This window comes from Bos grunniens, chromosome 5 (assembly GCF_055505025.1).
Source record: "Bos grunniens cultivar Pamir isolate PY7600 chromosome 5, Bosgru_T2T1.0, whole genome shotgun sequence".
Lineage (NCBI taxonomy): Eukaryota > Metazoa > Chordata > Mammalia > Artiodactyla > Bovidae > Bos > Bos grunniens.
Genome location: NC_141169.1, coordinates 92,349,784 through 92,373,937, shown reverse-complemented (window position 1 = coordinate 92,373,937; position 24,154 = coordinate 92,349,784). Strand labels below are relative to the sequence as shown.

General features: G+C 38.7%; 2 protein-coding genes across 2 annotated transcripts in view; one reads left to right on the top strand and one right to left on the bottom strand.

Annotated features, from left to right (window-relative positions):
• Positions 1-22,353, bottom strand: part of PLCZ1 (phospholipase C zeta 1) — a 48,533-nt gene extending 26,180 nt beyond the window's left edge. Inside the window, exons 1-4 of the mRNA XM_086404342.1 lie at positions 22,283-22,353; positions 20,724-20,883; positions 10,135-10,366; positions 5,590-5,791 (exon numbers count right to left, since the gene is read on the bottom strand). Coding sequence (XP_086260468.1) covers positions 5,590-5,791; positions 10,135-10,366; positions 20,724-20,883; positions 22,283-22,353 — 665 coding nt within the window. The remainder of the gene's footprint in view (positions 1-5,589; positions 5,792-10,134; positions 10,367-20,723; positions 20,884-22,282) is intronic.
• CAPZA3 (capping actin protein of muscle Z-line subunit alpha 3) lies at positions 8,833-23,709 on the top strand. Its single transcript, XM_086401893.1, has one exon. It carries the CDS (start codon positions 22,793-22,795, stop codon positions 23,690-23,692), a length of 900 nt encoding a protein of 299 aa, XP_086258019.1. The 5' UTR covers positions 8,833-22,792; the 3' UTR covers positions 23,693-23,709.
• Positions 23,710-24,154: the final 445 nt, after the last annotated feature.

Here is a 24,154-nt window from a genome sequence, read left to right as displayed (position 1 = left end):
CTAGTAAAATTTAAACAAAATAAAATTGTCACTCCTGGACTATAGGTTAAACCTTTAACCATATTCCATGGACTATACAGTGCATGGGGTTGCAAAGAATCAGACACAACTGAGTGACTTTTACTTTCATTTTTAACCATATACTACCTGGGTTATATTGCCTACTAGTAGATCAAAACCCTCTGTGGTTTTATAGAAAAATTTTTTTTCATGGAGGACAAACTTAAGAATATTGCTTCTTGCTACAATCTCTCAGTTCAGTTCACTTCAGTCAGACTGCTCAGTCATGTCCATCTCTTTGCGACCCCACGAATTGCAGCATACCAGGCCTCCCTGTCCATCACCAACTCCTGGAGTTCACTCAAACTCACGTCCATTGAGTCAGTGATGCCATCCAGCCATCTCATCCTCTGTCGTCTCCTGCCCCCAATTCCTCCCAGCATCAGAGTCTTTTCCAATGAGTCAACTCTTCACATGAGGTAGCCAAAGTATTGGAGTTTCAGCTTCAACATAATTCTTTCCAAAGAAATCCCAGGGCTGATCTCCTTTAGGATGGACTGATTGGATCTCCTTGCAGTCCAAGGGACTCTCACGAGTCTTCTTCAACACCACAGTTTAAAAGCATCAATTCTTCAGCGCTCAGCTTTCTTCACAGTCCAACTCTCACACCCACACATGACCACTGGAAAAACCATAGCCTTGACTAGACGGACCTTTGTTGGCAAAGTATGTCTCTGCTTTTCAATATGCTATCTAGCTTGGTCATAAAGATAGGTTAACTTTATCCATGATCAAGCCAACCTTTAGCTGCTTATTTTAACTACATGGTTTGGTCCCCAGCAAAAAATGAGGGGACTGCACTGTGTCATGGCAAACCCTTTACTCAGAAGCTGGTAAGAGAAAGCTCTCTTTCAGTGGTGGTATGGAAGCCACTTTTCACTGTCTCACACTGAGTGAAATGATTGAATAACGAATCATGGGAATGAATCATGAAAAATTTCTCACTCAATAAAGAAATTCTCCACTTAAATAAATCTAAGGGGGTTTAAAATCTTTAGTGCAGTTAATATTGGTTTTTATCTTTTAAAGAGGAGGAAACTGAGACATAAAAAATGTTATACCCATCAGGTAATTAACAAATGAGGGACTGAGAGGAAAGATAAAAACCAGAAACGTAAATATTAATAGGTAAACATCACTCTACACCACCTCTCACAAGTAGAGAAATTTCGAAGACTTTTATCAAACTGTAACCCTCATAAGTGGGTAAGGAAATAGAGGAAGAAATATAATTAAAGTTAACTTTAAATGTTCACAGGGGTAGAACATTTTCTCAGAATTCAAAATTAAATTTCTGTATTTCTAAATAAACCTATTGAAAAGGTATTTTCTCTCAAAAAAATATAATGGTGTATGAACAGAAATTTCTGTAGAGCTATGAATGGGCTTATCCTTACAGGATTTTAAGTGGGTATATTTCTGAATTTGGGGATTTATGTACTTACTTAGATTTTAAATTATAGAAGCAATGTTAATTTGTGAGTTTGATGTTATCATGGGATTATAAGATATATTTTCTATGATTTTTCCTAAGTAATATCACCCAATCACATAGCTTTGAATGACATCTATATGCCAAGGGCTTCCAAGATTATTTTTCCAACCTGGATACTTCTTAAGGTCAAGAGGGGTGGTGGTGAGAAGATACCCTTCATCCAAGGTAAGGAACAGCAGCTAAGCTTTGCTGGAGCAGCCATGAAGAGATACCCCACGTCCAAGGTAAGAGAAACCCAAGTAAGATGGTAGGTGTTGTAAGAGGGCATCAGAGGGCAGACACACTGAAACCATAATCACAGAACTAGTCAATCTAATCACACTAGGACCACAGCCTTGTCTAACTCAATGAAACTAAGCCATGCCCGTGGGGCCACCCAAGATGGACGTGTCATGGTGGAGAGGTCCGACAGAATGTGGTCCACTGGAGAAGGGAATGGCAAGCCACTTCAGTATTCTTGCCTTGAGAATCCCATGAACAGTATGAAAATGCAGAATGATAGAATACTGAAAGAGGAACTCCCCAGGTCAGTAAGTGCCCAATATGCTACTAGAGATCAGTAGAGAAATAACTCCAGAAAGAATGAAGGGATGGAGCCAAAGCAAAAACAATACCCAGTTGTGGGTGTGACTGGTGATAGAAGCAAGGTCCAATGCTGTAAAGAGCAATATTGCATAGGAAGCTGGAATGTCAGGTCCATGAATCAAGGCAAATTGGAAGTGGTCAAACAAGAGATGGCAAGAGTGAACATCGACATTCTAAGAATCAGCGAACTAAAGTGGACTGGAATGGGTGAATTTAACTCAGATGACCATTATATCTACTACTACAGGCAGGAATCCCTCAGAAGAAATGGAGTAGCCATCATGGTCAACAAAAGAGTCTGAAATGCAGTACTTGGATGCAATCTCAAAAACGACAAAATGATCTCTGCTTGTTTCCAAGGCAAACCATTCAATATCACAGTAATCCAAGTCTATGCCCCAACCAGTAACACTGAAGAAGCTGAAGTTGAATGGTTCTATGAAGACCTACAAGACCTTTTAGAACTAACACCCAAAAGAGATGTCCTTTTCATTATAGAGGACTGGAATGCAAAAGTAGGAAGTCAAGAAATACCTGGAGTAACAGGCAAATTTGGCCTTGGAATAAAGAATGAAGCTGGGCAAAGGCTAATAGAGTTTTGCCAAGAGAACACACTGGTCATAGCAAACACCCTCTTCCAACAACACAAGAGAATACTCTACACATGGACATCACCAGATGGTCAACACCAAAATCAGATTGATTATATTCTTTGCAGCCAAAGATGGAGAAGCTCTATACAGTCAGCAAAAACAAGACCGGGAGCTGACTGTTGCTCAGATCATGAACTCCTTACTGCCAAATTCAGACGTAAATTGAAGAAAGTAGGGAAAACCACTAAACTATTCAGATATGATCCAAATCAAATCCCTTACGATTATACAGTGGAAGTGACAAATAGATTTAAGGTATTAGATCTGATAGAGTGCCTGAAGAACTATAGATGGAGGTTCGTGACAATGTACAGGAGTCAGGGATCAAGACCACCCCCAAAAGAAATGCAAAAATGCAAAATAGCTGTCTGGGGAGGCCTTACAAATAGCTGTGAAAAGAAGAGAAGCAAAAAGCAAAGGAGAAAAGGAAAGATATAAGCATCTGAATGCAGAGTTCCAAAGAATAGCAAGGAAAGATTAAAGCCTTCTTCAGCGATCAATGCAAAGAAATAGAGGAAAACAATAGAATGGGAAAGACTAGAGATCTCTTCAAGAAAATTAGAGATACCAAGGGAACATTTCATGCAAAGATGGCCTCGATAAAGGACGGAAATGGTATGGACCTAACAGAAGCAGAAGATATCAAGAAGAGGTGGCAAGAATACACAGAAAAACTGTACAAAAAAGATCCTCACAACCAAGATAATCACAATGGTGTAATCACTCACATAGAGCCAGACATCCTTGAATGTGAAGTCAAGTGGGCCTTAGAAAGCATCACTACAAACAAAGCTAGCAGAGGTGATGGAATTCCAGTTGAGCTATTTCAAATCCTGAAAGATGGTGCAGTGAAAGTGCTTCACTCAATATGCCAGCAAATAAGGAAACCTCAGCAGTGGCCACAGGACTGGAAAAGGTCAGTTTTCATTCCAATACCAAAGAAAGGCAATGCCAAAGAATGTTCAAACTACCGCACAATTGCTCTCATCTCACATGCTAGTCAAGTGATGCTTAAAATTCTTCAAGCCAGGCTTCAGCAGTATGTGAACTGTGAACTTCCAGATGTTCAAGCTGGTTTTAGAAAAGGCAGAGGAACCAGAGATCAAATTGCCAACATCCGCTGGATCATCAAAAAAGCAAGAGAGTTCCAGAAAAACGTTTATTTCTGCTTTATTGACTATGCCAAAGCCTTTGACTGTGTGGATCACAATAAACTGTGGAAAATTCTGAAAGAGATGGGAATACCAGACCACCCGACCTGCCTCTTGAGAAACCTATATGCAGGTCAGGAAGCAACAGTTAGAACTGGACATGGAACAACTGACTGGTTCCAAATAGGAAAAGGAGTATGTCAAGGCTGTATATTGTCACCCTGCTTATCGAACATATATACAGAGTACATCATGAGAAACGCTGGGCTGGAAGAAACATAAGGTGGAATCAAGATTGCTGGGAGAAATATCAATAACCTCAGATATGCAGATGACACCACTCTTATGGCAGAAAGTGAAGAGGAACTAAAAAGCTTCTTGATGAAAATGAAAGAGGAGAGTGGAAAAAGTTGGCTTAAAGCTCAACATTCAGAAAACAAAGATCATGGCATCTGGTCCCATCACTTCATGGCAAGTAGATGGGGAAACAGTGGAAACAGTGTCAGAACTTATTTTTTGGGGGGTCTAACATCACTGCAGATGGTGACTGCAGCCATGAAATTAAAAGACGCTTATTCTTTGGAAGGAAAGTTATGACCAACCTAGATAGCATATTGAAAAGCAGAAACATTACTTTGCCAACAAAGGTCCGTCTAGTCAAGGCTACGGTTTTTCCAGTGGTCATGTATGGATGTGAGAGTTGGACTGTGAAGAAAGCTGAGCACCAAAGAATTGATGCTTTTGAACTGTGGTGTTGGAGAAGACTCTTGAGAGTCCCTTGGACTGCAAGGAGATCCAACCAGTCCATTCTAAAGATCAGTCTTGGGTGTTCTTTGGAAGAAAGGATGCTAAAGCTGAAACTCCAGTACTTTGGCCACCTCATGCGAAGAGTTGACTCATTGGAAAAGACTCTGATGCTGGGATGGATTGGGGGCAGGAGGAAAAGGGGATGACAGAGGATGAGATGGCTGGATGGCATCACTGACTCCAATGGACGTGAGTCGGAGTGAACTCCAGGAGTTGCTGATGGACAGGGAGGCCTGGCGTGCTGCAATTCATGGGGTCGCAAATAGTGGGACATGACTGAGCGACTGAACTGAACTGAACTGAACTGGATACTTCTTCCAAATCCCAGACACATATACCCCACTGACTATCTAGCCTAGCCCTTTGATAACTAACTGATATCTCCAACTGAACACAGACATCATGGAACTTTTGCTTTTGAATCACACCCTACAATGGCTTCACCATCTCTGCCCATAATGTCTTCACATTCTAGGTTATCAGGCCCAAAATCCTGATACTCTCTTTCCCTCATACTTCTCTTCAAACTGCCTGGTAAATCACCTTGTTGGCTCTGTCTCCCTAAAATATTTCAAATTCAACCATGTATCTCAACTGCTGCCTCATGAATTAACCATCTAGATTACCATCATCCCTGGACTCCTACAATATTTTCCCAAAGCATCTTCTACCTCCACTCTTTCACCATCAGTCTTTCCTCCTCAGTAAAGAATAAATTAAATTATGACATTTTCCTAAGGAAAACCCCTCCAATGAATTACAGCTTGCTGGAGTAGAAACCACTAGGAACTTTCAAACATTTTTTAAATGTGATGGATTCAAAAATCAAAAGAAATACCTTATATATCCCCAAAGGTCACTTGGTCCCCATAATTGGTCAGATATCAAGTATGTATTATGTGAACTTGAAATAAAATAATCAGTCAATGGATGAGTCATATCTTGGTAAACATGATCACACTTATTATCAAATAGCAGACATTCAGATGAATCCATGTATCTTCTAAAACCTTCAAATGACATCTGGTGTGCTTGTTTAACTTTAAAAAATAAAAAGAATGCAGAAATACCATAAATAGTATAAAAATTACATTTCAGTTTAAACATAGTAGCAGAGCATGATTCTAAAGTATTCATTTAGAATTAATACTGATCTAAGTTTCTTTGGAAACAAATTTTTCTAAGGTTTTTATTTTTAGTTCTTTCAAGACTAAATATTACTTAATCATCTCTTCTTTTAATGTTTAAAAAACATATACAAGACTACTATATTTAAAATAGATAACCAACAAGGAACTATTGTTAAAAAAATTTTTTTTAATAATTAAAATACATACAAGAAAAGGACACATGTCGTAGATTCATGAATTTCCACAAGTGAACCATCCATGTAGCCAACACCAAGGTCAAAGAACAGAAGATGACAGCACCCCAGAAGACTGCTGCCTGCCAACTTTCTAGTTTTCCTCCAAACCCCAACCCCCAACTGCCAAGTATATTCAATGGTATGGTTTCTAGAAGCAGATAAGTTTTCTTTAGTTTTTGCGTTTTACATAAATGAACTCACACAATATGTACTTTTTATGACTGGTTTGTTTTGCTCAACATTATTTATAAAATTTATTCTTATAGTGGTACACAGATATTTTTTATTCCTATTTTTGTATAGCTCTCCATTGTGTGAATATACCACAATTTATCAATTCTGTTCTTGACAAGCATTTAGATAATTTCCAGTTTGGGGCTATTTACAAAACTATACTGCTATAAATAACCAGTATATATCTTTTGGTGCAAATATGTACATGTTTCTATTGGGTGCATTCTTATGAATCAAATTACTAAGTTATTTGCATATAATTATCTTTAGCAAATGATCTGTGAACTTTTTTGCTCAGTATCATATATACCAAAATTATCTATTTAAGCAGAACACTGGCTCTGGAATGAGACAGCTTGGGTTAAATCCACTAATTTGTTATATACGACGAGTCTGTTAACCTCTCCCTGTCTTAGGAATGATGGCAATCATAACACCCATTCGTGCATACTAGTGCTGTATATTAGATCTATAAAAGTTAGTTACTGTTGCTTTTGTTGCTGATAACTCAGTTTGCCTCATATTAAAAGTTGGTGTGAGTATTCACTTTAGAGAGTGGTCCTTGGCAGAGAATTTTATTTCTGGGAATTTAAATTACAGAAATAGAGACTCAGACAAAGCTTGATGTGCAAGAATGCTCACACCAGCATTATTTATAAAAGCAAAATAAATGGGGGAGGGGAGGAAAGAGATTAAATCTCAAAATATGACACAATACTAAGCAGCCATTACAAATAATGTATCAGAAAAAAATATATAGTGACATTAAGTAAATGTTTATGACATCATAAAAACAAAAAAGCCAGCATTCAAAATGCTATTACAATCTTATTTTTAAAAATGAAAGCCAGAATAAAATACATAAAATGTTTATAGTGATGCAAACTAAACTCTCTATTTCAAAGCTATGCAAATTAGAAACATGCAAGTGTATGGGGCAAATGCTTCATATATCATAATTGTAATGATTTGCATGAATTTATTCTTTTTCCCAGTGCAATTACCAGTGATTGGCTTATAGCTCTTTGAACTATTAACTAAGTAAATATCTTTGGTAATGGAATAGAAAACAAACTCATGTTATGCCCTTAAAAACTACCAGACTGAGATGACAGTTAATCTGATGGATTTTTATATTTAAAATAAAATGAGGTTCTCCTCATTTGGTACATGTCACATATCACTGTGGGACAAGCTTGAGAAACTTAGCAGCATTTGGGACTATAAGTTCATAATTCAAATTGGCCCCAATAAGTCTCTAAAGTGATCAATAGCCTTGTAAATGAAATGAGTGGTCTTGCCTGTGTGCAAAACTATCTGAATGGAAAGCAGAGGAAGACTCAAAAGATGGAATAGATACACATTATAATATTATAGTTAAAATGTAAACACAATTCCAAAATGTCAGTGGCACCATTCCACTATCCTTTTGTACCTTTTAAGTTGGGCTCCCCTGGTGGCTTAAACTGTAAAGAATCCTCCTGCAGTGCAGGAGACCTGGGTTCAATTCCTGGTTGGGCAGATCCCCTGGAGAAGAAAATGGCAACCTACTCCAATATTCTTGCCTGGGAAATCCCATGAACAAAGATGCCTGGCGGGCTACAGTCCATGTGGTCGCAAAAGAGTCAGACACAATTTAGCAACTAAACAACAACCATTTAATTTACCATCTGCAGGTAACAATTCCAAAGTACGTGTTTTAAAAATCTTCACTGGAACAGGGCCATAAAGTGCATGTCTGTGAACTGGTTGTTTCCAGGTGGAAATGATATAAAGAGTTTGAACCAAAACATAAATCAATTCACTACTTTCTTATGGAAAGTCTTTGCAATTGAAAGTAAAGACTCCATTGTGTATATGTACCACAGCTTTTTTATCCATTCATCTGATGATGGACATCTAGGTTGCTTCTATGTCCTGGCTATGGCAAAACCAATACAATATTGTAAAGTTAAAAAATAAAATAAAATTAAATTAAATTTTAAAAAAAAGAAGAAAAAAAAAGGAAGAAAGAAAGTAAAGACTAAGCATCTGGACTCATCAGATGTGCTTAGAGACGTACTTGTTTTACATTCTGATACAAGCGCTTTATCTTGCTGCAAACTTGCAAGTTTTAATGGAGACCAAACTCTTACTAGCACTATCTTCAGTCTTACCACAACGATGCTTAGAAGCATTCCAAGTCTTTATGTGGTACTGAGTCATGAGCCAAAATCTAGCTTACGACCAATGAGACCAACATGATTTAATCCCTGCCTATCTCTCCAGGTTCGAACCACACTGTCCTCTTCCTGTTCCTTGCCTCTCCACCTCAGGGCCAATACTTCCCTTGCCTAGACGTCAGACCCTTCTCCCATTTTGTCACATGACTAATTCTTTCTCATCATTTTTGTCTCAGCTCAAATGTTACATTCCCCATGAAGGACTCTCCTAAACACTCACCTGAGCTAGACCTTGTGGGTTGTCTACTGTCTATTTTATTTTTTTCATAGTACATAGTACTCTCTGAAACTATTTGTATGTTTAATTATTTATTGTCAGTCTCCTTCCAACCCTTATCAGGAATATAAGACCTAGTTTGCCTCATACTCCACTGTGTCCTCAGGCCCTAGAAACATGCTTGGTTGCCACAAATAAATACTTCAGTAAATCAGGAATGTATGAGTCCATGAAGGAATGTTTTGTTTTGTTAGAACCCATATCATCATATGTTAAGCACTGGTAGACATAAACCAGTTTGCAAAGGCAGAACTGGGGCTTTCACATGTGTGTGTGTGTCTGCTAAGTCCCTTTTTCTTGTTTGACTCCTTGCGACCCTATGGAGTGTAAACTGCCAGACTCCTCTGTCCATGGAATTCTCCAGGCAAGAATACTGGGGTGGGTTGCCATGCTCTCCTCCAGGGGATCTTCCTGACCCAGGGACTGAACTCACATCTCTTGTATCCTGCATTGGCAGGTGAGTTCTTTACCAATAGTGCCTCCTGAAAAGCCCTACACTTTCATATATCCCTTATTAAATAAATATTCTGAGCTATTCCATTAATCTCTGTAGGGTTAAACAGCATGCTTTAATAGTGCTTTTTCTGCAACTATATGAATATTGTATTATATTATGTCTTTATTATTTTATTTAAAAATAAGTATAAATGGAAAAAATTGAAGCGCTTTACCCATTAAAGATGAAACAAAGATCAAAAACTATACAAGAGATCACTAGCCAAAATGGTTATTGGACTTAAACCAGATAAGTGCATAGGAAAATGAAAGAAAAGCAAAAATCTTTTAATGTTTATGAAATGTTGTAGACAATTAAGTGTCAACAACAGAGAAATGAGTGATTTTACAATGTTTTATCTCTTCCCTAGAACTGTTTTCGTTTAGCTAATTTAATATTCTATATTTTGTCAATAATATATAAAAACGGAAAACCGCCTACACCTGGGTTTTTATCTTACTAATGAATATCAGGACCCTTTCTTCCATTATGGTATTTATAATAATAAGATCCTCATCTTGTTTTCCATGCCTAAGTTCATCTCTGAACACTTGAAAGATACAGAAACAGTTAAAAGGAAGGAACTGGACAATGAAAGAAAGTCGTGGTTACACAACATAGCTTTCTAAAAGGTATGTACACTGTCTGTAAGTTACAAAATTATAACTGTCAATATATAATATTACCTAGAAGAAAGCTGACCCAATCAAGTTTGAATTTGAAAACTTCTATTAATAAAAAACAGTTTGCATATAAATATTTGATAAAACTTTGAAGTACAAGCATACCTTCTTCAATAGGCTCATATTTCTGAATGATCTCAGAAGCAATACTTTTATTGAAGTCAAGTGTATACTGTTCTCGCATCAAAAATTCGACCAGGTTCTTTTCTAAAAGAATTTTCCGGTTTTCAGAATACGTGTTGAAAATCTCAATAATTTCTTCTCTGTATGTAATAATTCGATAAATTGTTCTAAATTCTTCTATGGTGATTCTTCCTTGTTTCAGCCTGTCATTATCCTACTAAAAAAATTTACTGGTGGGCTCACATTTCGAATGTAAAAAATACACAAAACAAAAATGTTAGAGTAGTTGTGTAACATATATACCAACTCATCCTGAAAACAAGTTACATTGGATTCTTATTTTACATAAATATATAAAACTGCATGAGATGATGCCAAAGCTTGGGAATCACTAGTGGATAACTACCACTTAAAACCTGGTGGCTTTATTCTCTATTACTACTTCTGCTTTGCAAATAGGTTGGATTTCACATATATGCATTAATATATGATATTTGTTTTTCTCTTTCTGACTTACTTTACTCTATATGATAGTCTCTAGGTCCAACCACATCTCTACAAATGACCTAATTCCATTCCTTTTTAATGTGAAAAATAGATAACTAATTCAAATGGGTTGAATACAGAGTTCCAAAGAACAGCAAGGAGAGATAAGAAAGCCTTCCTCAGCGATCAATGCAAAGAAATAGAGGAAAACAATAGAATGCGAAAGACTAGAGATCTCTTCAAGAAATTAGAGATACCAAGGGAACATTTCATGGAAAGATAGGTACAATAAAGGACAGAAAAGGTATGGACCTAACAGAAGCAGAAGATATTAAGAGGTGATGGCAAGAATACACAGAAGAACTGTACAAAAAAGATCTTCATGACCCAGATGATCATGAAGATATGATCACCCACCTAGAGCCAGACATCCTGGAGTATGAAGTCAAGTGGGCCTTAGGAAGCATCACTAAAAACAGAGCTAGTGGAGGTGATGGAATTCCAGTGGAGTTATTTCAAATCCTGAAAGATGATGCCGTGAAAGTGCTGCACTCAATATGCCAGCAAATCTGGAAAACTCAGCAGTGGCCACAGGACTGGAAAAGGTCAGTTTTCATTACAATCCCAAAGAAAGGCAATGCCAAAGAATGCTCAAACTACCACACAACTGCACTCATCTCACATGCTAGTAAAGTAATGCTCAAAACTCTCCAAGCCAGGCTTCAACAATATGTGAACCATGAACCTCCAAATGTTCAAGCTGAATTTAGAAAAGACAGAGGAACCAGAGATCAAATTGCCAACACCCACTGGATCTTCAAAAAAGCAAGAGAGTTCCAGAAAAAACATCTATTTCTGCTTTATTGACTATGCCAAAGACTTTGACTGTGTGGATCACAACAAACTGTGGAAAATTCTGAAAGAGATGGGAATACCAGACTACCTGACCTGCCTCTTGAGAAATCTATATGCAAGTCAGGAAGCAACACTTAAAACTGGACATAGAACAACAGACTGGCTCCAAATAGGGAAAGGAGTATGTCAAGGGTATATATTGTCACCCTGTTTATTTAACTTATATGCAGAGTACATCATGAGAAACGCTAGGCTGGAGAAGCACAAGCTGGAATCAAGATTGCCAGGAGAAATATCAATAACCTTAGATATGCAGATGACACCACCCTTATGGCAGAAAGCGAAGAACTAAAGAGCCCCTTGATGAAAGTGAAAGAGAAGAGTGAAAAAGTTAGCTTAAAATGCAAAATTCAGAAAACTAAGGTCATGGCATCTGGTCCCATCACTTCATAGCAAATAGAAGGAGAAACAGCAGAAACAGTGACAGAATATTTTGGGGGGCTCCAAAATCACTGCAGATGGTGACTGCAGCCATGAAATTAAAAGGTGCTTGCTCCTTGGAAGAAAAGTTATGACCAACCTAAACAGCATATTAAAAAGCAGAGACATTACTTTGCCAACAAAGGTCTGACTAGTCAAAGCTATGGTTTTTCCTATAGTCATGTATGGATGTGAGCTGGACTATAAAGAAAGCTGACCACCTAAGAATTTATGCTTTTGAACTATGGTGTTGGAGAAGACTCTTGAGAGTTCCTTGTACTGCAAGAAGATCCAACCAGTCCATCCTAAAAGAAATCAGTCCTGAATATTCATTGGAAGGACTGATGTTGAAGCTGAAACTCCAATACTTTGGTCACCTGATACAAAGAGCTGACTCATTGGAAAGGACCCTGATGCTGGGGACGATTGAAAATGGGAAGAGAAGGGGACGACAGAGGATGAGATGGTTGGATGGCATCACCAACTCAATGGACATGAGTTTGAGCAAATTCCGGGAGTTGGTGATGGACAGGGAGGCCTGGCGTGCTGCAGTCCATGTGGTCTTGGACACAACTAAGTCGGACACAACTAAGCGACTGTACTGAATGAGAACATATTGTATAGCACAGGGAACTCTATTCAGTGCTCTGTGGTGATCCTAAAGGGAAAAGGACATCTGAAAGAGGGGATATATGTATATTTATCGCTCATTCCCTTTGCTGTACAGTAGAAACTAATACACTATTTTAAAGCAACCATACCTCAATACAAATTAAAAAAAAAAAAAAACTGGTGGCCTGGGCTGCCCAGTTTAAGCAAAGAAGCAAACCCTGTTCCTCAGGAGAACTGCAGCCCATAAATAGCTCTCTGCCCAGAAAGACTTGCCCAACTTCAGGCTGAGGTATTGATACTCGTGATTCTTCAAGACTGAGGACGTCCCTGAACCATCTGGATTTGCTTCAAACCTCGTCCTTACTGTGGTGATGACATCCACCATCCTGGGAGGTACTTAGGTGTGCTCAGTCATGTCCGACTTTTTTGCAACCTCATAGACTGTCGCCCACCAGGTTCCTCTATCCATGGGATTTTTAAGGTAAGAATACTGGAATGGGTTGCCATTTCCTTCTGCAGGGGATCTTCCTGACCCAGGAATCGAACTGGGGTCTCCTACTCTGCAGGCAGATATTTTACCAGCTGAGCTACCAGGGAAACCTATCATTGAAGATGGGAAATTATAATTTTGGTAGAGAAGGGAAAGGAAAGCACAAAGGGTAAGTAATAAGGAGAAGAAATATAAGGCCTAGGGAACACAGTGTCAGCAGAAGAAAAGGGAGAAGAAGAATAGTGGTAAGCAAGGAAGGTTCAAATCTGAGTACTGAACCTCTTAACAGCAGCCTCAATGTTAACATAGGGTATCAATGTATTAATATCTCCCCTGTAGGATAAAACTGAAGAGCAAAAACCTTTATATGTTGATTGTCACCAGTCCCAGAGCCATGGTAGACCAGGACTTGAACTAACTCCAAGGAAGGAAAGAAAAAACAATACACTATTGCCTGTACTCAAAGTGAGAAATGGAATATTTCCTGCCATATCAATAAACAAAGGATATCATCAGTGATTGCAGCCCTCCAATGTGAGCTGGCAGGGGGCTTCCCTGATAGCTCAGTTGGTAAAAAATCACCTGTAATGCAGGAGACCCTGGTTCAATTCCTGGGTCAGGAAGATCCACTGGAGAAGGGATAGGCTACCCACTCCAGTATTCGTGGGCTTCCCTTGTGGCTCAGCTGGTAAAGAATCCGCCTGCAATGCGGGAAACCTGGGTTTGATCCCTGGGTTGAGAAGATCCTCTGGAGAAGGGAAAGGCTACCCACACCAGTATTCTGGCCTGGAGAATCCCATGGACTTTACAGTCTATGGGTTCTCAGAGAGTCAGACAAGACTGAATGACTTTCACTTTCACCTTCTTTCAATATGAGCTGGTGAGCCCTGAGGGAACTCAGGAAGGAAAGAACACCTGCCATCAGACTGCAGCCACTCCCCATGTTGAGCCCTGAGGAGGATATGAAAACACAGAACAATGACCCCAGATAGCTGAGGTGCATATCAAAGGAAGGATTTCAGTGAGCCCAGACACTTACATCTTCGTATACTTAGAAAAGTACTAAACTACTTAAGATATCTGGTTTTCTTTAATTTACAATGAACTTTTGACATTCAGACTACCTACCCTTTGTAAAATTTCTATGTAACCTGGGTCCCCCTTGCCTCCTCAGAGCAATTCTCCCAGGATTACTTTAGATGCTACCTCCCAGGGCCAAAATCCTAAAACTTCCCATCAAACAGAACGTAACTCTCAACTTTTAGGTTGCATGTATTGATTCAGTTGACAAGAGTATATGTGCAGAAATAAATTGCCAAATACAAGTCTGATCTCTCTAATTCTCTTAAATTTCTCAGTGTTTCTCCTCTGGTTTCAAGACAAAATCCAAACTATTGGCATCCAAGACCCTCAAAGACATGGTTTCTTCCCCCGCCCCACCACCACTTCTTCCATGCATTTCACACTGTACTGTGCTCTGAATCAGTTACAATACAAATACCAAGCTACCTCTTGCTATTGTAAAGGCTCTTTCTTCTGTCTGGAATATTGTTTTCTTTTTTATTTAAGTTGGTTGGGAAGAGCCCCTGGAGCAGGAAATGCCAACCCACTCCAGTATTCTTGCCTGGAAAATTCCATGGACAGATGAGCCTAAGGGACTGCAGTCCATGGGGTCACAAAGAGTCAGACATGATCAAATGACTGAGCATGAGCATGAATTTCTACTAATCTTCAAAAAAATGTCCTTCTCTTGAAGTCTTCCCTATGTCCCTCTGTGTCTCCTCCCCACATCATGTTAGAGAGCCCTACCTAAGATTCCTAGAAGATTCTATACCTGCTTCTCTACTGGGGTTTATTACACCAGAATAAAACCTTTACGCATCCCTTCTAGAATTGTCTCAGATGCAAAGTCTGTCATTTGTTTCCCATATCCTTAGTACATATAGGGCTTCCCTGTTGGCTCAGATGGTAAATAATTTCCCTTTAATGTAGGAGACCTGGGTTCAATCCCAGGATCGAGAAGATCCCCTGAAGGAAGAAATGGCAACCCACTCCAGTATTCTTGCCTGGAGAGTTCCATGGACAGAGGAGCTTGGCGGGCTACAGTCCATGGGATCACAAAGAATCGAACATGACTGACTAACACTTGGTATGTATAAGAGTGTCTGACTGAGGCCTTCAGAACTTGATGATTCTGATGAAATATGTTCGTTTAATTGGAAAAAGGAACTAAGTATCTCCCTAAAACTAGGGAGAGCAGGAAAAGATGTCTTTTATTACAGAAAATATGCAAAATCTCAGGGCCCACTGCAGGGAATACTACAGCTTTTCAAAATGTTACATATTAATCACTTACAGTTTACAACATAAAAAAAAAGAGTAATGAAATCATCTTTCTCAAGTTTACAAAAAAATAAAAGTTCATTAAGTGGTTATTTTTTGCAAGGCATTACAAAAAGAATTTTCCCAAATAATTTATGTATAATTCCAAAATATATCTTTTGGGGACTTCCATGGCAGTCCAGTGGCCAAGACACCATGCTTCCAATGCAGGGAGCCAGGGTTTGATCCCTAGTAAGAGAACTAAACCCACACATCATGCAGTACAGCCAATAATAACTAAATAAATAAATAAAAATGAAAAGTTTGAATAATTTTTTAAATTTAAGAAATAAAATATATCTTTTACCTTAAGCCTATGACCCCCATGAAGGTAGATACTTTATTCTTTTTTTATTTCCAAAGCCTATTACTGGAAGATGGAAATGGGAACCCTCTCCAGTATTCTTGTCTGGGAAATTCCATGGACAGGGGAGCCTGGCAGGCTATGGTCCAAGGGGCCACATGGGGCTGCAAAGAGTCAGAGATAACTGAGCAACTGAGTACACCCTAAATTAGGAGCCTAGTGATCATATGTTTAAATGAATGATTGAATCCAGGAGGATAAAAGAACATATTAAAATAATTCTATTGTTAGTCATTCTGATAGTACACTTTAGAAAACAGAATAAAGGTCTTTCACGTTGTTACCATTTCCATTGCTCAGTTTGCTAGTAAAAAGATGAAATGTTACTTAATAAACAACATTATAAGAAAGCTGATCTATCTGATGAGAAAGCTGAGCTATCAAAGCCAGAACTTCTAACATAAAATGTAGCATTTTAAAATTCTCTCTGAAATTACCCTAAAAACAATGTATTCAAAATATAGTCTAGGAAATCTTATGACTTGCAACTTTTTCCTCAAACTCTGATATACTTTTCTTATGCTCCTTGGAAGAAAAGTTATGACCAACCTAGACAGCTTATTAAAAAGCAGAGACATTACTTTGCCAACAAAGGTCCGTCTAGTCAAGGCTACGGTTTTTCCAGTGGGCATGTATGGATGATGGATGTGAGAGTTGGACTATAAAGAAAGCTGACCACCAAAGAATTGATGCTTTTGAACTGTGGTGTTGGAGAAGACTTTTGAGAGTCTCTTGAACTGCAAGGAGATTCAACCAGTCCATCCTAAAGGAAATCAACCCTGAATATTCATTAGAAGGACTAATGCTGAAGCTGGAACTCCAATATTTTGGCCACCTGATGTGAAGAACTGACTCATCTGAAAAGACCCTGATGCTTGGAAAGACTGAAGGCAGGAGGAGAAGGGGATGACAGAGGATGAGATGGTTGGATGGTATCACCAACTCAATGGACATGAGTTTGAGTAAACTCCAGGAGTTGGTGATGGACAGGGAGGCCTGGCATGCTGCAGTCCATGGGGTCTTAAAGAGTTGGACACGGCTGAGAGACTGAACTGAACTGACATACCAGTTTAAATTAGCAGGCAACTTGTTCTTTCCCCTTTTCTTATTCCCTGTTTCCTTCTGTCCCTAATGCATGCATGCATGCTATGCATGCTAAGTACTTCAGTCGTGTCCAACTCTGCGAGCACATGCACTGTCGCCTGCCAGGCTCCTCTGTCCATGGGATTCTCCAGGCAAGAACACTGCAGTGGGATGCCATGCCCTCCTCCAGGGTCTCTTAGGTCTCCAGCACTGGCAGGCAGGTTCTTTACCACTAGCACCACCTGGGAAGCCCTAATGCAGATACAGTAATCAAAGGCACCTAAGACCCAGTCTTCCCTGAAGAAGGCCTTTGTGCATATCTTGGAGTCTAGCCTGAAGAAGGGAGCTTGAGCACACAAGCTGCTGTGCAGAGGACACATTCCTTGTCCAGAGGTCACACCTCTTGTCCAGAGGACACACCCCTTGTCCAGAGGACACACTGGCTCCAGTAGCCAGTGGGGCTTGTATTTCTGGGTTCAGCTGAACCGTGGCAAATATAGAGAAATATAACCTCTTAAAATTGAAAAGGATACTATTTCATATTCAGCCAACAATCAAGACTGTAATCTAAGACTAGCTATGTGAATTGAAATGACAGGAGATAGTTCCTAAAATTAGCTTGTGCTGTGTTGTGCTGTGCTTAGTCTATCAGTTGTGTCAGACTCTTTGTGACCCCATGGACTGTACCCTGCAGGCTAATCTGTCCGTGTGGATTCTCCAGGCAAGAATACTGGAGTGGGTTGCCATACCCTCCTCCAGGGGATCTTTCCTGCTACAAATTAAAAATAATGATTAAAAACAATTTTTTTAATTTAATAAAGGGATTTTTTAAAGAAAACTTAGAGAACTACTGCTCAAGTCAAGATTCAGTAATTAATTTTGGAAAAAGAAGCTTAGAATATTTTGCCAGGGTCATGAAGTTATATGTGCTTTACTCAAGTTTTATAATAAAATTTCACCTTGTCAGAAAGTAAATTCATGTCAGAATTTATGTCAACTATTAAACACTTAGGAAATCAATAAATATAATGTAATTTTCTCTATTTTTTTGAACAGTCATGATGTAGCTTCAACTAAAATTTACTTGGTGCCTACTTTATGCCAAGCCTGATACTAGGTACATTCACAAATGATAACATTTAATATTTAGAACCATCCTGCAAAATAAATATATTAGTATCCCCATCCTGCAGATTAAGACATTTGCTCAGAGATTTCTGACTTGTCAATCAAGTACTGTACAACTAGGTTCTCAGAGACTGAAGACTCTCTACACCCACTAAGCTTGCTAATGATAACAGCTCTGAGACGCTGAGCGTCTTTGTGTTTGTGTGGACACCAAAAAAAAAAAAAAAAAAGATTCACTGTGATTCATTTTATTTGGTCTCACTAATAGGTGTATCTTTGCCGAGTGGAGAGATCAGCAACATAAGTTAAAGCAAAAGAGTTGGATGTTTAAGATTAATCTTGAGCTATCTAGAAAATTCAGTTAACCAATATACTTTCCCTAGGCATACTACTTAATCAACATTTTAACCAATATACAGCAATTTCACCTAAGGCAACAAAGTATTTCTATTAGGAGAGTTATTTAAATAGAAGATAATGGTTTACCATAATCATCACTCTTTTATACATAATTCATGCTTCTAAAGTATCTGAGGTCACTTTAAAGGGGTTTTTGAAGTATTCTAAGGAATCTCTGCTCCTCTAATTTTTATAATTAACATTGTTTTCATAGCTACTTTAAAAAGGTTTTGCTATACAAAATAGACCTTCAGCCTGGCTATGTCCAAATAATCATAAATTCCAATTAATGAGCTATTTATTTAATTGTTATACCTGTTGAACATTCTACATAATGCTTTTCGATACAGCTTGAGTTTTACTCAAGAGCATTTCAAAGACCTATCTCTATCTTGCAGCTAATTCAAAGCAACTTGAAAATCACTAAGATTTACAGTATTTCACATTAAATACAGATTTAACATATTACTACCTCTATATTGTGCTGAATGTGAATTTTATTAAACCAGAAAGCACACAGCTGTTTCTCCCTTTGGGCAATACCACTGGGTTAAAATTCTATGTGTAAAGGCCTTTCACATAAATTTGTGTTCTTCAGGTGTGGTATTAGAAATTAATCAAAATTCTTATCGCTTATGGCAGCACAAGCTACTTGGAGCCATAGAAGCAACTCTGAATTCTTTGTCTTTTACAGCAGTCTCCTGAGAAGTTCAGTTTTTCTTTTCTGAACCTCCTCTTTTGGTTAGTAAACCTGAGGACTAAATCTGACTGAGAGAAATGCTTGCTCCTGTGTTTCTGCTTATTTTCTGAGCAGAGTCACCAATTGCCTTTCTTCAGGACTAGCTCTTCAAGGATATTTACATGATGAAGAGATAGTTCTTCATTCCAGAGGAAAAAGCAGGTTTGTTTACTGTCCAGGATAATAACATTAATAACGACACCCTCCGCGGCAATCAGACAGGCTTATTGCCCATAATAAAAGCTCTGGGTTTCTTAAGCTTTCTTCTGAGGTCCCTCTCAGGTAATACACCCACTGTATGTGCACATGTCACCAGGCCCTCCTCATATCACTTTGGGAACAGGGCCAGGAGAAATGGCAGCAAAATGGTGATAGCCTGGCAACTGGTATATTTGGGAGTACCAAGCTGTCTTTTTTCTCTGAACTGGAACCTGCCTGTGCAAGCATTCCTGGAACTCTACCACGCTTGCTGGTTAGCCCACGTGTGAAGTAACAACAGGGGCTTCCCAGGTGGCTCAGACCATAAACAATCTGCCTGCAATGTAGAAGACTTGGGTTTGATCCCTCAGTCAGGAAGATCCCCTGAAGAAGGACATGGCTATCCACTCCAGAATTCTTGCCTGGAGAATCCCACAGACAGAGGAGACTGGAGGATTACAGTCCACAGGGTTACAAAGAGTTGGACAAGACTGTGCAACTAACACTTTCACTTTCAAAGTAACACAGGCTTCCCAGTATAGGTTAGTTGCTAACAATTTCACCACAGATTGTGTTATCTGGCTTCCCAGTTCCAAGAAACAAAATCATACTCAAGATGTCTACCCTTCCTAACTGTCTGGGTTGGCTAGTCTAGTATTCTTGCCTGATTCACCAAGAAATTTGCCATCTTCCTAGTAAAAAAAAAAAACAAAAAAAAAAAACTCAGCTCTAACATGCAGCTTTTTCTTTTTTTCATGATCTTTCCATTCATCCTCTAGTGACAGAATTGAACCAGGTTCCCTTCCTACTAATTCTTCTTTAAACAAAGGGAAGTGAAAGTCACTCAGTCGTATTTGACTCTTTGCAACCCCATGGACTATATACAGTGGGATCTCCAGGCCAGAATACTGGAGTTGGTAACCTTTCCCTTCTCCAGGGGAGCTTATGATATAATTCCTTGAAGATGAGTAAAATATGATTTTTATCAAGATTGCCCATGCCTTCTATAAATCACTAACATCCAATCCAGTTACCATTTCATCATTTATATGATTTGATCTAATCAGATGACAAATCTTAATCTGATGTGAACATCTATGCATTCTCAGCAGATTGTTCTAAGCAGATAACCTGGTATTATTTCAAATTTTATCAACAACTCATTTTTCCTCTTACCTAAATGCTTTCCATTTTGATTATAAATATATCTAACATAATTAATTGCTTTAATTTCTCAGAGACTAATCTTTCATATGTATTTTCTGCAGAAAACATACAAGTAGCTATCCACATTTCCTTATATTGGATGAAGTCCTTCCTAGGGTGGGATATGCAGGGGACAGATATTATCTCACCTTAAAAATATATTTCACATGAATAGTATTGCACTGAATATCTAATTTTTCAAGTAGTTTCAGAGCTTTTTCTAGAGTAATTTTTCCACCTTTGAAGTCATCTCGAACCATCAACAAAAACCATGTAGGAGACACACCAAAAAAATAAGTTAAGGAAATTCTCACAGAAAGTCATTAAGTACTTAAAATGACTAAAGAATATTTTGTCTCTCTTCAATTCAATGTTTTTCTTTTTCTTTTCAGAGGATAGTCTATCTCATGCCTAAGTGAGAAAATAATTATATGATAAATAATATTTAAAACAAAATTAAGTAGGTACTATTTAGTGTTAAAGGTATGAAAGGACTTAATAAAATAAGAATTATAGGAAAAGAACAAAAGTTAACATTTGAGAAATCCAGCTATTACTTGGGAAATACAGTCTATTTTCTGAAGACATGAACATCAAGATCTTTCTATCACTTGATCTCTCTCAGGGTTAATTTCCTCATCTGAAAAGTGGTCAAATTAATACTTCAGGAAGGTAGGGGTATTAAATGAGCTCATAATATATCATTCAATATAGTTTATGTTACTGAGAGTTCAATAAATAGTAACCACATCTGATATGATTATTACCATTATACTAGCCAAATGTCCAGCTACTCACATGCCTCCAAAAGCAACATTTTAAGGACCATCAGAAAGAGGTTTTTTTTTTTTTTTCTAATGCCATGATGAGTGTCTAATGAATACGAAGGAGAAAACAAAAATAATCAAGCTTGCTTTATCTACAGAGAAACAACAAAATTTAGGACACTTCAAATTGAAAAAATAAGATTGAGAAGGATTAATATGACAGCCTATAAAATCATGAAAAGTATCAGTAAAAATTGTTCAACAATACACTCAATTTCAGATTGTTAGAACTAATAGGAAGCCCTTCAATTTAATGGCTGTGACTTAATATGGCAAAGCTCATGTTATAAGAAAAAGATATAGGAAGGTAGGGAAATTTAAAAAAAAAAAAAAAAAAAAAAACTCAGGATGCAAAAAGAAGGAAGCAGTTTATACTCAAATGAGAGAAACAAGCTCAGGAGTCTTCAAAGGGGATAAATCAAGAGAAAGAAAGAGGAACAGAAAGGACTTCTGAGTGGATATTTGTTCTCCATATTTTCATGACCTGAAGTTTGTTCCTCCTCACTTAGAAGCTTCTCTCCATTATGAGTTGTTGCAGGTTCCAAATATAATTAACTCTGCCGCTTGGCAAGAAAGGGATTCCTTGAAACTCATCCGCTGTTGCCACTGCCCCTTTTCTAGAAAGAAAGCAGAAAACACAGTGGTTTGTTGCCTTTGTTCTTTGCAGTTAGCACAACACTTAAATCCCCCAGAGACTGTATGGAGGTTTGCGGTCTCTGCACTTCACTGCCCTTAAAATTTTTCTGGCTTCTTGCTTATGTTCTGACCATTTCCAAACCCACAATGTTTATGAGAGAGGCAACTCTTGCCGTCTGGCATTTTCCCATGAACAGCCATCATCTCTCATTTTATTTTTACTATCTTGTTTAAACTCCTCAAACCTTTCAGGATAATATGCTTCCACTGGGTTGGGGACAGTTATTCTGACGGTCTGATTACAAATCACTGCCATTGTGATCCCCAAAGCGTCAAAGAGCTTCCAAATACTCCTTAGAAACTCCGGGATGCTTCTCTTAGATCTATGACCACCTATGCAATAAACACACCACTTTATGAAGAAGGCTGTTCTGGAGGCTAAGTTCTTAAAAATTCTTCAAAATTCGTATAGCTGGTTGGCCGGGCACCACTCTGTCAGGTGACTGTCATGTTTTCCTTTGGGTCCAAACGCCCATTGTGATCTCATCAAAAGTTCCATACTTCACAGAGCAAGCTCCTTTATGACTTCATCAGGAGACTCAGAGCTGGCCAGACAACCTGGTTTTTGCATGGTCAGACATGGTAATCTTAAGCTTAAATGTTTAACACCTGGATGGGAAAGGTGCCCCATGGAATGTTCTCTCATCCTCTGAACACTGTTTATTCCAGAAGCTCTGCTTCTGCCGCAACCAAACATGTCACGTAGCACTCTGAGTAGGAAAGAGAAAGAAAAAGTAATTCGCAGACTATTGATACAGGCTCCTCCAGGGGAATTTGTAAATGCCTTTGACGATCTCTGTCTGCTTATCCGTGATGAAAAACTCATGCACCATCAAGGGGAGTGTGCGGGCCACCAACACTGCCAAAAATATTCTGTCCCACTCAGCATTGATGGGAATGCTGTCCTCCTGTCTCACCACAATGTCGTGGGCGACTACAGGTTTTTCGATTACCAGAGCAAACTTTCTTTCAAATTTGACCTGCTTCAAAACCAGTTAAAGGACATCCAGAGTCATGGAATCATTCGGAATGAGACAGAGTACCTGAGGACTGTAGTTCTGTGCGCCTTGAAGCTGTATGTGAACGACCACTACCCAAAGGGAAACTGCAATGTGCTGAGAAAAACAGTGAAAAATAAGGAGTTCTTGATCGCCTGCATCGAAGACCACAGCTATGAAACAGCAGACTACTGGAATGGGCTTTGGAAATCAAAATGGATTTTCCAAGTCAATCCATTTCTAACCCAGGTAACAGGGAGAATTTTTGTGCAAGCTCACTATTTCAGGTGTGTCAACCTACACATCGAAATCTCCAAGGACCTGAAAGAAAGCTTGGAGGTAGTGAACCAAGCTCAACTGGCTCTAAGTTTTGCAAGACTTGTGGAAGAGCAAGAGAATAAATTTCAAGCTGCACTGTTAGAAGAACTACAGGAGTTATCGAATGAAGCTCTGAGAAAAATTCTACGAAGAGATCTTCCAGTGACCCGTACTCATATTGACTGGCAGAGGATACTCTCTGACTTGAATCTGGTGATGTACCCTAAATTAGGGTATGTCATTTATTCAAGAAGTGTGCTATGCAACTGGATAATATAAAGGATTGCTCCTGGTAACTCTCTTGATCTGATTCAGTTGTGTTTCCAGGGACAGCGGGTGGGGGAGGCACTGAGGTTATTTTCCTAAAGTTAAGAACCCACAAGATATGTCCATCACTTGGCAGATGTAAATTTTGGGGCGATTTTTGGTTTTACTTTTTTGGGGTAGGGGCACATCACACAATTTGTAGGAACTTGGTTCCCCAGCCTAGGACTGAACCTGAGCCTTCAGCAACTGAAAGCAGAGTCCTCACCGCTGGACCACCAAGGAATTCCAGATGAAAGTTTAAATTAGGGACAAGTCTTTCAAATCATTTTATTCAAGGAATATTTACCAGTAACTTAAGGAAAGGGTGATGGTAATGTGGTTCATGGTAGTGACAATCACAAAGCCAGAAACATTTATTAGAACCTAAAATGACTTTGTAGAACGCGGCACCCAGAAGTATTAATATAGGTAGCC

Excerpts from the sequence above, each read along its gene's own strand:
- CAPZA3 (XM_086401893.1), top strand. The coding sequence starts at position 22,793 with ATGTCACGTAGCACTCTGAGTAGGAAAGAGAAAGAAAAAGTAATTCGC.